At 39.0% G+C, this 16,405-nt stretch overlaps 1 protein-coding gene across 24 annotated transcripts in view; it reads right to left on the bottom strand.

The window, feature by feature from the left end:
* kcnma1a (potassium large conductance calcium-activated channel, subfamily M, alpha member 1a) overlaps positions 1-16,405 on the bottom strand; it is a 134,934-nt gene that overhangs the window by 56,844 nt on the left and 61,685 nt on the right. For all 24 annotated transcript variants that reach the window (XM_051379808.1, XM_051379718.1, XM_051379727.1 and 21 more), the window contains exons 4-5: positions 6,264-6,357; positions 5,484-5,595 (exon numbers count right to left, since the gene is read on the bottom strand). In XM_051379808.1, the coding sequence (XP_051235768.1) occupies positions 5,484-5,595; positions 6,264-6,357 (206 nt within the window). The remainder of the gene's footprint in view (positions 1-5,483; positions 5,596-6,263; positions 6,358-16,405) is intronic.

Genomic DNA, 16,405 nt, shown 5'->3' with positions numbered 1-16,405 from the left:
TCTCTGGCTCTTTTTTTACATTCTTCACACAACTACCTATGTCACTTTTTATGTGTAAAACAATGCCATGAATTCCCTTGAGGACAGACGGTCCAAAGTGTGCAGCATTGTTCCCATTTGTACAATTTCTCGTGTCTCACCCCTCTCTATGACTACAGGCTTTTTACCCCACCTTTGAGTGTGGCCATTTGGAACAAGTACACTTTCGTCCTTAGACGTGTTCAGACAACACATCACATAAAGTAGTTTAAAACATGTGCTGTCCTAAAAGTCAAACCTGTCAGTAAAATGACTTCACTGCTACATGTAGTTGTTTAGTTAAAATCAATGGTGGAACTTTTTGACTCATAAAAAAAAAAAGAATTATATTATGATATTTCTACTTTTACTTAAGTGAGAGGTACAAGTAATTATTTCACTACTGGCTACAACAAAGTGTAACAAATTGATTATGGTACTATATTGAAGCAGATGTGTATGCCAGATAGTAAAGTCAAATTATGGATTGATAAACCTGAGAAATGTCATTCAGGTATTTAATTCAAGAGTGTATAGGGAATAAATAATACAAAATTCAATTTATGCTTGGCAGGACTGTGTATTTGTGTTTTGTTTTCTCATATTCTGTAGCTAAATGTTCTCAAATGTAATTTATGTAATTTTGAGAAGGGGGCCGGTAATTAAATAAGGTTTTCTGCTTTTTCTGCCTTTTCAGTCATTGGATATGATTTTTTCCAGACTGAATATTTTGTGTGAAAGTTTGTGTTAGAAGCATATAAAGAAATGAATAAAAATTGAACTAACATCAACAACCGCTCTGCAAATTTGGCATTGAGAGCACAAACATTAGACATTTTACCAAAACACCCAGTGATGTCGTGATGGAGGCTGCTATGGACTGCATTTTTCTCAATTAGTGTGAAGCATCTGTGTTTGTGTTATACTGTACATCTATGTGTGCGTGTGTGTGTAGGCATGTGTGCGTGGGACAAATGTCCGTTCACATCATCACATCTGAGAACTCACCTCCCAACTGGGGACAAAAATCACTGTCAAAAGAGAATGAATGTAAGTCAGCACAATGTCCTCACAAGTTTGTGTATTTGTGCATGCATGTGTTGAAAAACTCTCAATGAAACTTGGCTCCCTTGAACACGTGTTCATGTATGAGAAAATCTCTTTCCCACACATGCAAAATCCTCTTGCACACACGAGTGTCAGCTGGCCAGATGCTCATTCAAAAAGGGTTTTTCTGGTCTGTGCCCACTCTTACTTCATTGAGGCTTTGCAAGCCAGAGCATAGCCTCTCTCACATGTTCTGGCAGAGCAGCCTACTGGGACATTTTATCAATCAGTGTTCTGGGAGGGTTCATCTGGGATAATACTGACAGTCAACAGCCAGGATTAGATCATACGATGCTATGCTGCACTAAACCCATACACGTGCTACTAGTGTACAAAGCACTGGTTTTTATATTATATATTCATAGGATAGACAGCATGTGCATATTAATGTATAAATTTAACATCAACAAGACATTTTTGCTTGATCGTAACTATTGCCTGTATAATAATGTAAACATGCAATACAGCAAAGAGGCCTAAAATTCCCCCAAATTAGTTTCCCTCCCCTAAATGTACATGGAGGCTTCCTGCCAGTGACTGAAGCACCATATAAGGCAGATGCACTTAAGCCAATGTCAGTTACTCTTCCAGCATAACATAAGGGATCAACAAACAGTATACTAAATCACCACTAGAAGGCAGTAGCAGGTTAGAATCCAAATCCATGGTTAGAAACCATGCCTGAAGGCTACTACAGTACTGTACATTCTCAAAGCCAGTGCAGCTAAACTTCAACAACATTTAGGTTGCTATTATAAAATCAGACAACAACACAGCTCAATAAAATACAACACTTCAGGGTGTAAAATTATCTTTAAATAAGCTCATGGGGCCACTTATTGTCAAAAATCTTTTTTTTTTTTCAAAAAATAATGCAAACCAACATTGCAAATGAGATTAAGGGAGAAATGTGAAGTTGAGTAAGGGCTCTGTAGCCACAAGAGCTAGGCTACTAGCATCTTTCAAACAGTAATATGCTAATCCTATACTGCTAGTACTCTCGTGGGAGCAATGCTCAGTTCAAGTAGTTAAAGGAGATTAATTCCCTTTTCCAAGGAAGAACTCTGCAAGCCCTCTTACATTAGCCACACATCGTTATCCTCCTCTTAATCAATGTCCAATTTGCAGAGGCAGAGAGAACATAACTTGAAATGCATACAGCATATATTTCCTCAGGTGCAAAGTGGGCGAGCACACTACCACACAGCACAGGGCAAAACCCCTATTAGTGGTCTTTTTATAATCTGAGTACACCTCCACTGGATCTCCAACAGTCTTCTCATGCAGGACCGTAGCTGAAAGAGTGAAACAAGAAGTACTGTAATTATGATGTATTACACTGGCTGTAGTGTGTGTTCCCCAACAGTGAACATAAAGAAAAGATGAACAAATCCATGGGGAATAAGGAGCACAGTACACCTCCTTAACAACCACCCTGGGTTCCTCTTACAAAGCCTGTTAAGGGACAGAACACTTAACTAAATGAAAGTAGCACCAATTGTGGATTAGTCTATCGATTATTAAGAAAACCATTATGCCCCTGTCACACTTCCTATTGGAAGTGCATGAAGACCTATAGGGGGGCTTTATGGAAGTGGCAATGTCATTTAATCAACAGTTGCCATCTGAAAGCAGATCAGTAATAAGGCCCTATATCTTGTCATTTTATGAGACTCTTATACTGATTAATTGCACTTATTTTCCTGTCACAACATGGTATATGGTATGTTCTAATTTCCATATTAATACAGGATATAAGCAGCTAATCATGATTCCAGTCCTACCTCCTCAGAGCCTGAATATAAACAGACACTTTCAGCGCCCCATAAGTATTCTGGAAGCTATCACCAGACTGTTAGGGTACACCATATCCTACTGCAGATCTACACACTGTTAATTTTATAACTAAGGATTTGCAACACTTCATGTGGCCTTTAACACATGGACAAACACACCAGCAGTAAATATACACTTTAGTTATGCAAGTTGGAGCTCTGTTACTACTGTATAATACTCTGTGGCTATATATGTCCAACACTGTCAAAATAAACATGCTCTAATGTTTGAAGGAGATGCCACCTCATGTGTCATCCCTGCAAAAATAGTCCTCAAAATTATTCGCTTTTGAAAATAATAGTAATAAAATAAATAAATGCATATAAATAGCTCTGGAATCTAGGGCATCTCTCAAAAACAATAAATTCACACTCTCAGTGGCTGTTTATACACAACAACTCTCACTGCAGCTGTATTGTATATAAAAGGCATCTTTGCTTTCTACATCAACCTCAGATGCAGGATATTTAATGATCACAGGTAATTATTCCCTGCAGAATGACAGGCAGCAGCCAGACCACCATTTCACAGTCTTTCATCATCCTCATCAAGGCACTAACACCAACGGTTTTCTGGGGATGAGATGAGGACATCTTACATCATGAATACCAGTAACTAGATAACTTGACTTGGCCATATCCAATTCATTACACAGCTTAAGAAATCGTCATCACTTCAGAGATTGGACTTTCACAGTTTTATGTTACTTCACAGACTGATTCCAGCAAGGCATGTAAAAACAAGGACACTGTGGGATAGAAGGCACACCCTTCCATATCAGATATAGACAGTTTATATCACGTTAACCAATGATTCAGTTTTATTACAACTTGGGTGTTACTTTCACTATTTTGGCCATCATTTCTATCAGTTACGATAACATTCTTATGTACCGGTAACCAAAGTAATTGGTTCACTACAATAGCATGCAGTTCTAACAGAAATTAACAATGAGCAATAAATGAGTGGTCCAACAATCAGACAGGTAAACAAGTCAACAGTTTAGGAAGAGTATCAACACTAGGGACACAACTAATGATTATACTCTTATGATACATATTACTATTGTTATGTTTCCTACTGCCCAATGTGATGTCTTCAAATGTCTTATTTTTGTCCAACCAATCCCCAGACTGAAAGATATTTAACTAACAATGATATAAAACACAGAAAGTAGCAAATCTTTAAATTTGAGAAGCTAAAACCAGGGAATATTTGTTGAAAAATACTTGTCAATTGTCAATTAATTAACAAATCCTTGCAGCTTTTATCTATATTTGACCTTTAATCCAATCTCTAATTTAAAAAAAAAACTAAAATAAGTTGGGCCTCCTGGTAGCTCACCGGGTTGGATTCCAGCCCAGGTCCTTTGCCGCATGTCATCCCCTCAAACAAACTAAAATAAGCAAACTTCTTTTTAACAATGTTGCCTTGTTCCAAGATCATGCGAGTTGTTAGCAGGAAAAGTGCAGGTCATACGGATAACATTAGCAATGGCTTTGTTCTCTCACAGTGTCCCAGTAAACCATGACAGTGTGACAGTCAACCAGCATGCACAACAGCAGGACTGAAACTGAAGTAGCTAAATGGAATTCAGACATTATACATTTTATTATTTAAACCCATACTTTTCCTTGTATGACATGTCAAAATGTCTTGATTGAAAAGGGCCTATTTCTGATACGTCGGATTAGCCAAAACTACAAAAGACACAGGTTGAAAAAAAGAAAACAAAACAGGATTAGCATTCAACTGAGTTTCTGAAATGAAGTATGGCAGCAATGTATACTATTGTATAAGGTTTTAAAAGTTGAGTGGCAATGCACCCGATAAGAATACAGCCAAAAAGAAACTCTTTTTGGTGCAGTGTAATTTGGGCCACAATACTCTGAACGCACTGAGAAAAGTAGGTCGTTACATAATGCAGGTTAGGGTGTTTTCCAGTCTGCTCATGCAAGAGTGTGTGTACGTGTATATATCTGTGTATGGGGATAACACACTTTTTCTTGTGCATTCTTTTGTGTGAGAGCAAAGGACACCATTAGATGGCAGTTATGGACCGCTGTGAGGTATCCAGGTGCAACGCCTCAACAGGGCAATTACCAATAAGTCTGAAGCACAAACACACACGCAAACAGAACTGCAGCCTGATTCTGAGTCACTCTCACTCCCATTAGCCCATCCACTCTGCTGTGTCTGTGTTCCCTGAAACATCAGAGGAACCAAGGCCTGTCACTTTCAATGATGAGGGAAAGTTGACTGCAGCCCAGAGCAAGAGGGCCTTGGAGACACACTCCCAGTAATGGGGAGACAGAAGGGGGTTTGGGAGGCAAAGGGAGAGATTGGGAGTGATAAAAGGAGGGGTGACATGTGAAGATAGAGGGTAGAACAGAGGAGTTGAGGAAGAAAATTTAAAAAAATGGTGGAAAAAAGCATCAAAATACAAGGCTATATTGATTTATGAAATGGAGAGTGACAAATCGAGATAGAAAGAAACATCCAAAAGAGATACGTAGACTTACCAAGCCAGCTTCTGTTTAAGTAGACAGAGACAAACACAGGAGGAACAGTGAAGAAGTCGACCACTGAGTTGACCTCCAGCCAGAACCACAGCTTATCATTGGCTGCTATAAACTGTCGAAAGAAACAGGGAAGGCATCGAAAATGACAACAAAATTTTAATTTTATACTAAACACTACCACAGCCCACCATCCAAACTGCATGCTGTGTCTTCCTTTGGCATCGCTGACATACTGTATAGAATGACAAAAGCTTCACCCCACTTGCTGAGTCATGCGAATGGTTGGTGGGGTAAGCAGCTTATGAGTTTATTTATTCATTCATTCAGGATGTACGGCTTGCGTTTGCACCACTGGAATGCTGCTCTGGCATGACAGCCATGCTAGCAACATTATAACAACAGTGTCAGTTTTATCTAAAGGCATGCTGTGTGAGTATTCGTAGGTGACTGCTTGTTGTTGGCGTTGGTGGTCATCCTATAAAAATGTTGTGTCTCAAATTATTACTTTGTTTCAAAATTTGAATTCTTCATCTTATAAAAAGATTGTATGGATATTATTGGGATGTGTTTTGGTTGAAAATGATAAGCATGAAATAACTTTTTGTAGGAGGGTAAAGATTTCAATGTATGTAAAACAATGCCTGCCTGCATGGCTGTGTGCATATTATTTGTGCCAGTGCGTTTAACAGCATGTCTGTAAATGTATTCTAGTATATGCATGAATGAGTGAGTGTATGCTTGTGTGCATGTGTGAGCATGCATGCACATGTGCCAACGTACCCGCAGGCCAAAATAAAGAAGAAAGAAGACGTTGAAGGCCATATCGATCTGTAACGTGAAGTCTTTGTAGAAGTTCTGGCAGGATTCTATAGGACTAGAGAACAGAGAGGGAGAGATGGAGAGAAAGAGACAAAAAACAAACAGGGTTATTACAGGGTTAAATCCTCGTGAACTGATATAGTAGAGAATGGTGTTCAATCTCTTTCCTATCGTGAAAACAGAGATGGCAAATACTGGATACCTCAGCACATTTTCATGGTAGCAATGTTATTTTCTGGGCTTTTTAAGTTTGTTTGTTTTTTACAGGTGGTATATGAGCTTTGAATACCAGTGTGATTAGGTAATATGAATGATATCAATCTCCCAATAATAAAAGGAATATTTTTCCGATATGCCACAACATAGCTCTTAATATATCGCTTTTAATCACAGTTTATTTGGAGTTATTAATTTAGCCAACAGAATTTGATAAAGCAATAACAATATGAGCCCATCAGAAAAATATATTACCAAAAGACAATGACTTATCACTCACTCCTAAATACCAGGTTAATCATAATTTTATGCTGTAAATTGTCCTTTTTTTACTGCAGTCATTCATATATAGCCTGATCTTGATCACCTTCTTCATTTCAGCTCACAGGACGGATAAGAAACCATGCTGTGGTACCAACAGGCAGCTTGAAGCTGTCAAGGTCAAATGGTGCTAACCAGAACCCCAGTCTGTGAAAATATCGGATTGAAGGCACTTTTACTAAATTGGTATTAATAATATGAATTTGATTCCAATTTAGTTGAGTTTCAACGACACCCTGCAGTTCCTCCTCTGAGCCCTATAGGCGACCACAGACCAAGATAAAAGACCGAGCTGCAGAGAAAACCACATATAGATGAAACAGCTGAAAATAAACTGAAATTGGTAGTTAAGAACAGTTGCTTTGATGTGACAGTACATTCAGCATGCATAAATTATTCAGCGTCTGTCAAACAAAAATTATTCCAACAGATCTTCCCTCATATGACAGAAACTCCACACAGAGAAAGAGACTGCATCACTCTCTTCATTTAACAGAGTGCAATAGCTAGGCTGGTGTTGCTTAAAAAAAGGCGGATGATGATAAATGAGTCGTGATCTGTCTGGTCTGACATATAATCCATCTTTATGTTTACCCTGTGATGATTAACCATTAGCTATAGTGGGTGATCTCAACAAAAGCGAAAATAAGCAGTGAGCCCACCCCATTCTTCACTTGGTCATGGGCCTATACTATTTTCCTCATGAGTAATGAGGAAATTCCAGTGTGGGAAAATCATGAATATGCATAATGGTTATGCTGGCTATAGGGGACCTTTGGGAATGTATAGACTGGCAAGGGAACACACACAAGGCCATTACAAAAGTATACAGTATTAAGTCCCATACGTTCAAATTAAAGGTTTAAGTATACATTTGTATGCATGAAGTCTAAAGGGGCACAGCGTGAGATCCAGAATGGAGTTTACTGCATAATGAGAACCTCCAAAGGCAGAGAGGAGTGAAGCTTAATCATCATCCATCAAGCCTTTTATCACATGATGGTCCATTTTAAGGGAGTGTAGACATGCCAGAGAAGAAGTATTGCTCCAAGAGGATGATCCAACTTGTAATTTATGAGTGTGTGGTCTTTCTCGAGCAAATCCTAAGGACTGATGTGATCTTTAAGATGATGTCAAAGCCTGGATCATGTCCAAGACGATTAGAATGAGTCAGGTTTATACAGCAATTGTTTAAAAAATGAGACTTTATTGTTTAGAGAGGCATTTTAAATTTAATTCACTTCGGACCCCTTGAAGGAACTGACACTGATCTGGCCTAAACACTCAATTATTTACTCTCCACCGGCATCTCCAAGTGATTCTAGGTATCAAACTAAACAAGGGTGTTAAAACAAACCTGCCATGAATCATACATACATCCTAAGCATACACCAATTTGGCTGTGCTGATTAAATGTAATTTTCTATCAGAAGGGATGCACTGATACCGATACCAGTATTGGGTATTGGGTCCGGTACTGTGCTCATGTACTCGTAATCAGAAAACTACTCCAACAGCACTGCACCCAATACCATTTTATGTCAATGTGATATTAACCTGTTGTTAGTTGAGCAGGCAAGCAGAGGAGAATTGAACGTCAGCAGTTTGGATATATTAGATAAACAACGATAACAAAACATTGCAAACTACACTCTGCTAAATTGTCAAGAGGACGGGTGAAAAGTAGCTCCTTAACAGCTGATGAAAATATAACACGGTTTCAAAGTCATTGTTGAACGCTATTATTAACTACTCATATCAGATAAGAGTGGTATCATGCATCCTTATCTATCAGTATAGTCTGCAGTTTGAGCAAGGCCCCACTCCCAAAACTGATCTGAAACCACAACGTCAGCTCACCCTTACAAGCCTTTGTGCAAGAGAATGCACACACATACACGCAAATATAAAGACACTCACAAGCACATATGAGCACATACACACACAGATGGTGCACACTGAAGACACCATTTGGAGTGGTCACTGTGGCATTTCCCCTTGGGCCCAGCTCTGGCCTAATTCTAAATAACCGTGCATCCACAGTCACGTGATCCAAAGCATTCTCAATAACACAGAGAGAGAATGGCGGCTCACAGCAGGTGCTGAGTGGTACATTGAATTCGCCTTGATTTTGTATTATAGGATACCACAATGGCTCCATTCTGAGAGCGTTAATTTAGTCATTTTTCTAATCGTTCTTTAATAGTAAAGCTTATCATTAACTGAAGTAGTGGGAAGATACATGAGGCAGACCTACGGTTTCTCTCTTAAGCTTAGAAGCACAATAGGAAATTAGGAGTTCATCAGTGGGGTGGGAGAGGTTCACAAAGTCTATTATTGTGGAGCTGCCAAATCTGTTTGAAACACATACAAATGGCAGCATGAACTGAAAAGTAATAAATAAGAATTAAGTGTAGTTATTGTACATGCGGCAAGTCATAATATTTAACTGTAAAAAAAAAAAAAAAAAAATCTTAAACACAGCTCTGCATACAGAGGGGCAAACAGATGGAGCAAAGTATAAGCAAATAGACGGAATTAGATCTACTGTATGAGTAGATCTATGACTCATCATCTATTCACAGACAGCTTAATACAGAGCCATTCTTTCTATGCAAACATCAAAGCAATATTTCTAAAATAATTTCTTTAATTTATTCTGAAAGCTGCACTAATCATTAATGTTATATTGACAAAAATGATCTTAAAGATGTCACTTGTGGTGACAAACCCACAATGAATTATTTCTATTAGATTCTTTCAGGTCACCGTTTTCATTTTACAGCCCACAACTTCACAATCTTACTGCTCTTATCAACCTCGTTTCCAGCTACAACAGGCAGTGGTTTTCAGCTCTGTAAAACCCACTGTAACTTACCTCCCCAGCATGACACACAGACAAAGTTCAAAGCTACTATCTGGTGAACATTTTGGAGCATTTAGCTGCTAAAGAGCCAGATATTTCCTTCAGGAGTGGCTGGAGACCAAAACAGAGATAAAAGAAGTTCATATTGGACTTATACTGGTCAGGTGGCCAGAAACATGACTCCAAATAAATACTTGTGTTGCTTTGTGTCTGCTCAATGCTTAAATAAGTACATGCAACTTTATAAAGGTGATAATACTGTATGTCAACGTTGTGTTTATAACTTGATGTGTATTATATGTAATGCAATTCATCAACAACAACTATGGCCTCAACAATTCTGTCCAGTGTCCAGTTTGCAGCACATGTCTAGTATTAACTGTCAGTGCAGAAAGTGTGTGTATGTCAGTGTGTCCAACATTCACACCAGCAACTAGCGTTTCTGTCATCACCTCACTGGTATAGTCTGAACAAAAACTGAGCATTTTAAGCAAACGTTATACATTTCAGGCTTATTATAATTAGAGTTCCTTATACAAGTGCTTCTGTTATTGTGACCCTGTATCTGTGTCTTTTTCCAACACAAAGAGCATGTAAGACAAGAAACCACATTGGTCCCTGCTTTCAATGTCACTTCACACTCCACAACCACAAGGGATTCCTGGCCACATGCTGCCAGTGTCCTGCAGAAAATAGATCTGCCCACAACAGTTCTTATTACTCCTTAAGCCCTGGCACAGCCTGGGGTTGCACCATCCTGGCTGACAGGAAGAGGAGAGAGAGAGAGAGAGAGAGAGAAAGAAAGACAGCAGCAAGACACAGGGAGATAAAAGAGACAGGGAGAGAAGAGAGGTAGTGACAGTCAAAGGGAGAGGGAGAGGGGGAGATGGGAAAGTGACAGAGTAAAAAGGGATGGGGACCAAGCTCCCAGAGGTCCTGAAGACAATTTGTCTGATACTGTATATACACACAATGCTAGTTTTAGGCCACATGGAAATTGCATGGAGATTCTGGAGCATCTGTGATAACCTCTAGGCTTCTTATATTTGACTTGGTGAAGGCCTGCACTACAGTTCTACCTTTGCTTTTAAGTGAACATACATACATACATGTACACGCACACATTAGCATGTAAGTCTATATCAGGACATAAAATGTTTCCCCACATTAACCTCCTCTGACCAGGAACTCTACCTCTGGAAAACGCAACCAGAGAGTTAAAACTCATTTGTTCACAAGGGCAAAGGAGTATGTTGGATGATGATGTTCTAAAAATAGTCCTAAACACCTTTAGTCAGTCAGCAGGAGCCAGCCATTTGTTAGCCTGCACATGACCTTGGCTAGCTACAGGAGCAACAGCAAGGTTGCCCCCTGAGAAAACAATAACAACAACAGACTGCTGCCGGCTTGACTAATGCTCACAACGACACCAAATCTGAATCATAGTTCATGATGTCTTACTGCTCTAGTAAGCTCATAAGCATCTTGAATGCAGTTACATATTCATAGTTTCATTTATTAGCATTAAAGTCACCCCTGTACAATCAATATATAACCCAAACAGAAAGACATGAATGCATTTAGAATGTGATTTGAGCACAATAACTGAATTTCTGGCATACTTCTGGCGTATTTCTCCTGAGGGTAGTGCATGTACGTGTACGGCATACAGCAGGGAGGGGTCTGTGAAGCTGAAAGAAGGCCAGGTTAGTATTTTAATGACTGATTTAGGTCAAGGCACCATTACTAAAATAAGAAATTATTTAGCACCTACAAGGGCAATGAACAAATAAAACCTCCCCAGGGAGGTTAAAAATAGATTACTCAAAATTTTCATCCGAATGCAAATGACTTGTATCCCTCTTCAAGTGTTTCCTCTACAAAGGCATTATTTATTTTACACTCTAAAGGAGTAGTCTGTGACTGAAAATAGCGTAGCACTAACAGAAACCACAACTTCATACAGTACGCTCAATAATGCAATACAATTGAAATGAGAGAGTAAAATAAGTAAATGTAAAATAGGGACAGCAATAAGGAGATAAAAAAGAGCTACATCTTTGCAAGAGAGAAACACTTACACTAGTTTATGGATTTAGTCAGAAGCCATTGTTAGAGTACAATAGAAACTACACACATATCCTACTTTCAACACAAACCAATTAAGAGATAAAAGCTGTAGTTATGTGCCATATGCAAAAAGACCTTAGCAGCACACTGATTAATGTTGCCAATCGAATTAAGCTGGTGGTGTTTTATTTGTTCTAATTTAAGGTCATGTAATCAGTGCATTTAGCCCTGCTCGTGTAAAATAACCTTCAATCAGTAGAAAAACTCATTTAAAATGACATTAATGACGTAATTAGAACAACCCTTCATGAAGAAAATAAATATACTTTGGACTAGGAAATTTAGATCAATTTCAAATCATTATTTCAGCAGCAAAATTCTTACTTTAATTGGAATTTATATCCAAATATAATAATTGCATTTTCAATTTGGCCTTTAAGTTCATGCGAGCACTGAGACAGTAAAAGTTCTAAGTAAATGATGTGAAATTAAACATAGATAATATTAATCAGTTTAGTCCTTAAAGGGTGTTTTCACACTAACAGTGTGGTTAAAACTAAGTCTAGTACATTAGATTTTTTTTATCAGTTTGTTTTGACTCATGTGAATGCTGCAATTTGAACTCTAGTGCAGTGATTTCCAACCATGGGTACTTTTACCCCAGGGGGTACTTACTGCTGTTGCCAAGGGGTATGTGAAGGGGGTAGCTCAACCAATTTGAAAAAATGTAATACATTTTTTGATTAATGACTGAAGTAATGGATAAACTGTTGAAATAAATTACTAAAAGTAATGGATAAATGGCTGGAAAGTCCAGCTTTTCCCACTGAATGTGGTATTACTACGAATGCAAACTTGACCACACCAAACAAAACACTGTCAATTGTAATTTTTGTATTATATTATATACTGTAATATTGTGACATTGACTATTATGACTATGAATTCAAATGAATACATTTGGAACATAAATGGTGGTGTTAATGAAGAGGAACTTGAATTCATCGGACGGGGCTGTGGTGGCTGGGAACCACTGCTCTAGTGGGTGTTGGTCTATGCTAAACCAGTCCAATGGGGTTTGTTTGTGGTCCAAATGCAAGCTCAACCTCCATGGGTGATTGGGTGATAGTACAGTGGATATACGTCTAAAGCTTAACTACGATTAAAGATGCATAATCATTCTGCTGACTGTGGTAACTGTTAATGAAGCAATCTATATAATTATGCAAATTCAATTTGCTAGCCATAGTGGAGGGTACAAAATGGTATGTTTTCATGTTTTTGTTTTTTTGTTGTCAGGTCCAGTTCATTTGAAAGTGGTATAAATTCACTCAGGAGCATTTGGTAACAGTCAGTGATAAAATGATGTCCCATTTTGGGGGCTAAAATATTGAACAATTCTAAGTGGAAGCTTTAACATGAATTGACACTGTGGTTAGATGTTCCAAAAAAAGCCACAAACGATTAAATTATTTCAATTTCATCTGGGGTTTATTAAGTTAACTGAATGTTTTGAGTGTGGCTCATGCTGTGGTCTAAAAATATCCCTTCCGCACGGCATTGAGGCATATCAGGAAACTGCAACAGCAAATGGCCTTTTTATTGCAATGGTGACTTTGATAAACAAAGAGTTTGGACATGAAAAAATATCATCATATTACAGAGCAGCCTTGCTGATCTCTCCAGTAAATTTCTTTCATTAGACTTCAATCAGTGTTTCATGCACTGAATCTGCATTTACCAGATAGGGTGGCAACCAGGGTAATTTCCCTCTCTTTGCAATTATACTTTACCCTTAACCTGTTATACCATCACATTGATGTTCAGCTTTACATGCAGGACTCCAAAGGCTGTTGTGTGAACTATTCTAAGCTCATGCTCAGATAGAAAAAGCAATTAAAAAGCTTAATTTTTGCAGTCTACAGAGAAAGCCTCCATAGTCATAAAGCAGTGCTCTGGTGTTCCATAACACTCACAAAAGCTCATTATCTATGAGTGTGATGTTGACATTTCATATTCTCTCTTCAGAGCAAATGTTGATAATAACTCACTCATTTAGAAGAAGAAAATCTCCCTAAACGTGTGAGGGAAAGTAATAAAACTTTGGGGTTTTAGAAAATTGCTGGATATTTGATTTTTGAAATGAGTTATTTCTTACTGCCACGGTTTGTGGATTTAAATCGAAGCCACTTGGGAATGGTGTCAACTACAAATTAAGTCTTCTCATGGTTACATGGCCCTCTTTGATTCACACCGAGACTCAGGTACTCCATGCTGACCTAACACTCCAAGAAGGAGAGGTCCTTATATAGGTTGCCGGTCATCGCCACAATGTCTGCCAAGCTTGTCTCACCGCTCAGCCATATTTCTCACCTTACCCCATTAATTAGTCATCAGGCACTGTTTCTTTTTTCAGTGCTGACATTGATCGCACACTAATGATAGAGTTACAGGCACAGGCCGCTGCTTATGAGGCCTCTTAGATGGAGACCAAATTGTATTTTTGTGTGTCTATACATGTGTCTGCAAGTTAACGTGACTATGCAAGTGTGTGCATGTAATAGTCTCTACGTGTGACAGGGAGGGATCGAGAGAGGGGAGAAATAGAAACAGAAGTGGAGCAGGAACAAGGGCATCCCTTTAAGAGCAGCCTGCAGAGACTTTGTCCTACATTCGAGTAGAAAGGAGGAAAAAGAAGGGATGAAGGAGGAGGAATGAGCCAAGGTATTAAAGCAGATTCAGATGTGGGCGTAAGAGGACGCAGTATCCTCCCATTGAAAATATCACCAAAATAGCATCAGTTTGGCAAGTGAAGTCTGCTGCAGAGGAACAGAAAAGGCAGTGTCTTATCATACATTATTATGTGTTGCACAGAACTGTGGTAAACAACCACTTTGTCAAAACAAACAGATGGACGGTCATTCTCAGTGAAGCTACATATTCATTCCCATTCAATAAAAAAAAAAAAAAAAACAGCCCTCTTAACAACAGCACGGTTGCCAAGTCAATGACTAGTAATCTCTGCACTCAATTGGGAGGGCAGCCAATTAACAATTCCCTCTTTTCAAACTCTGTCTACCTGCTTCCACAGAAAGCTTTGCTGTGTTTTTTTGTGCATCTTTTCTGCAGGATATTGGCCAACAGAGCTCCTGCTAGGAAAGCCCCACCTGTCGAAAGCTAGTAACAAAACAGCTCCGGGGAGACTCGTGCCTGGCCACCAGAAAGGTATGTTTTCTTCAGCATTTTATCCACAGTGTGCTGTGTGTGTGTGTGTGTGTGTGTGTGTGTGTGTGTGTGTGTGTGTGTGTGTGTGTGTGTGTCTTTCCCCCAAGGGGCTACCCTGCTTCACTGAAGTAGACATAAAAGCCCATCGTGCAGCTCCAGTCTCCCAAGTTCCAACCCACATGCACTTATTCCACCACGTCTTTTTTTTTTTTTTTTTACCACAGGGATTCAACCATAATCCTTCCCATTACTGTTGCCTTTTTCACAGACAATTTCAGAGTAATGTTCACTTCATCCGATGGCTAAAATGGTAGTTTGGAAGAGAGGGGGGGACACAAACCACTTAGGCTGAATAGTTCAGGAGTCTGTACTGCGAGACCCTCAACATTTGGTAGAGTAATTACTACCATTAAAAGGGTGACCTATAAGTCTGCGCTCATCGATTGCCTCAGTCATTAACATTTAGTGGCAAGGAAGCTAGATTCAGAGAAGGTCATATTTAGAGCATTTTTAGCATTTGAGTATGGGGGTATGGGAATGTGAGTCAGGTCATTTATGCATGTGGTGAACGCACATGCAATCCCACACACAAGGTGATAATCAGAGGAAGAATATACATCAATATTTGTGTCCTTCAGCATTATGTTGTGGACATCACAAAGTTTAAAGTAAAACGTTTTAGTGTAAGATTTATTTGAGATGCAACCCTGTGCTCTATTTTAACTTTGCTGTTACAGCTTAGCGCTGTTTGCTTATGATAGCTAGTGAGCATGTGACATATCATTCTTACAATGATAACTGGGAACCATCTGTCTTTTATGGCCCATATGACGCATCTTGGTTTGTTTTCGAGGTTGGCAAATTCAGAAATTTTTTGCCATTATATATTACCTCAAATAGATTGTGGCAGAGACAAGAAAAGGTATTTTTCAATGGACTATAACAATAGGTACAGAACACATAAGAGGCTCCAGCTAACACAAGCCTGGCCCTGTTTAGGATGTCAAATCCCCCAGAGTTGGGTTGATCCGTAGCCCCCCTGGGAGGATGTGCACACTCAAGTGACAAGCTTGAGCTAATCACAATGATGAGGGTAGAGAGGGCCTTAGCTTAATGGGAGCACAGAGAGATGAGGGCAATGCCTCAGGGAAGCCGGCTCCCAGAGTAATACACTCAAAGTGCGCTGTAACATACAAGATACGATGGGGGAAATACTACAGTGAGAGAAACTATAGTTCTGCAGCGAAACAAATGCAGTGCTTTAAATATTCTCCCTATTTTTTCCCTGCAGGTTTACTGTTATGACAGAGTACATCTCTGCAAACTTTATGCTTTCAAACTTCTGCCTTTGTTCTAAATTGGATAGCTTGTCCATGTTTGTATTTCTGTCAAGGAAGCATGATTT

This window comes from Dicentrarchus labrax, unplaced genomic scaffold (assembly GCF_905237075.1).
Source record: "Dicentrarchus labrax unplaced genomic scaffold, dlabrax2021, whole genome shotgun sequence".
NCBI lineage: Eukaryota > Metazoa > Chordata > Actinopteri > Moronidae > Dicentrarchus > Dicentrarchus labrax.
Note: the sequence above shows the minus strand (reverse complement) of the source record. Positions and strands in the feature narration are given on the sequence as shown.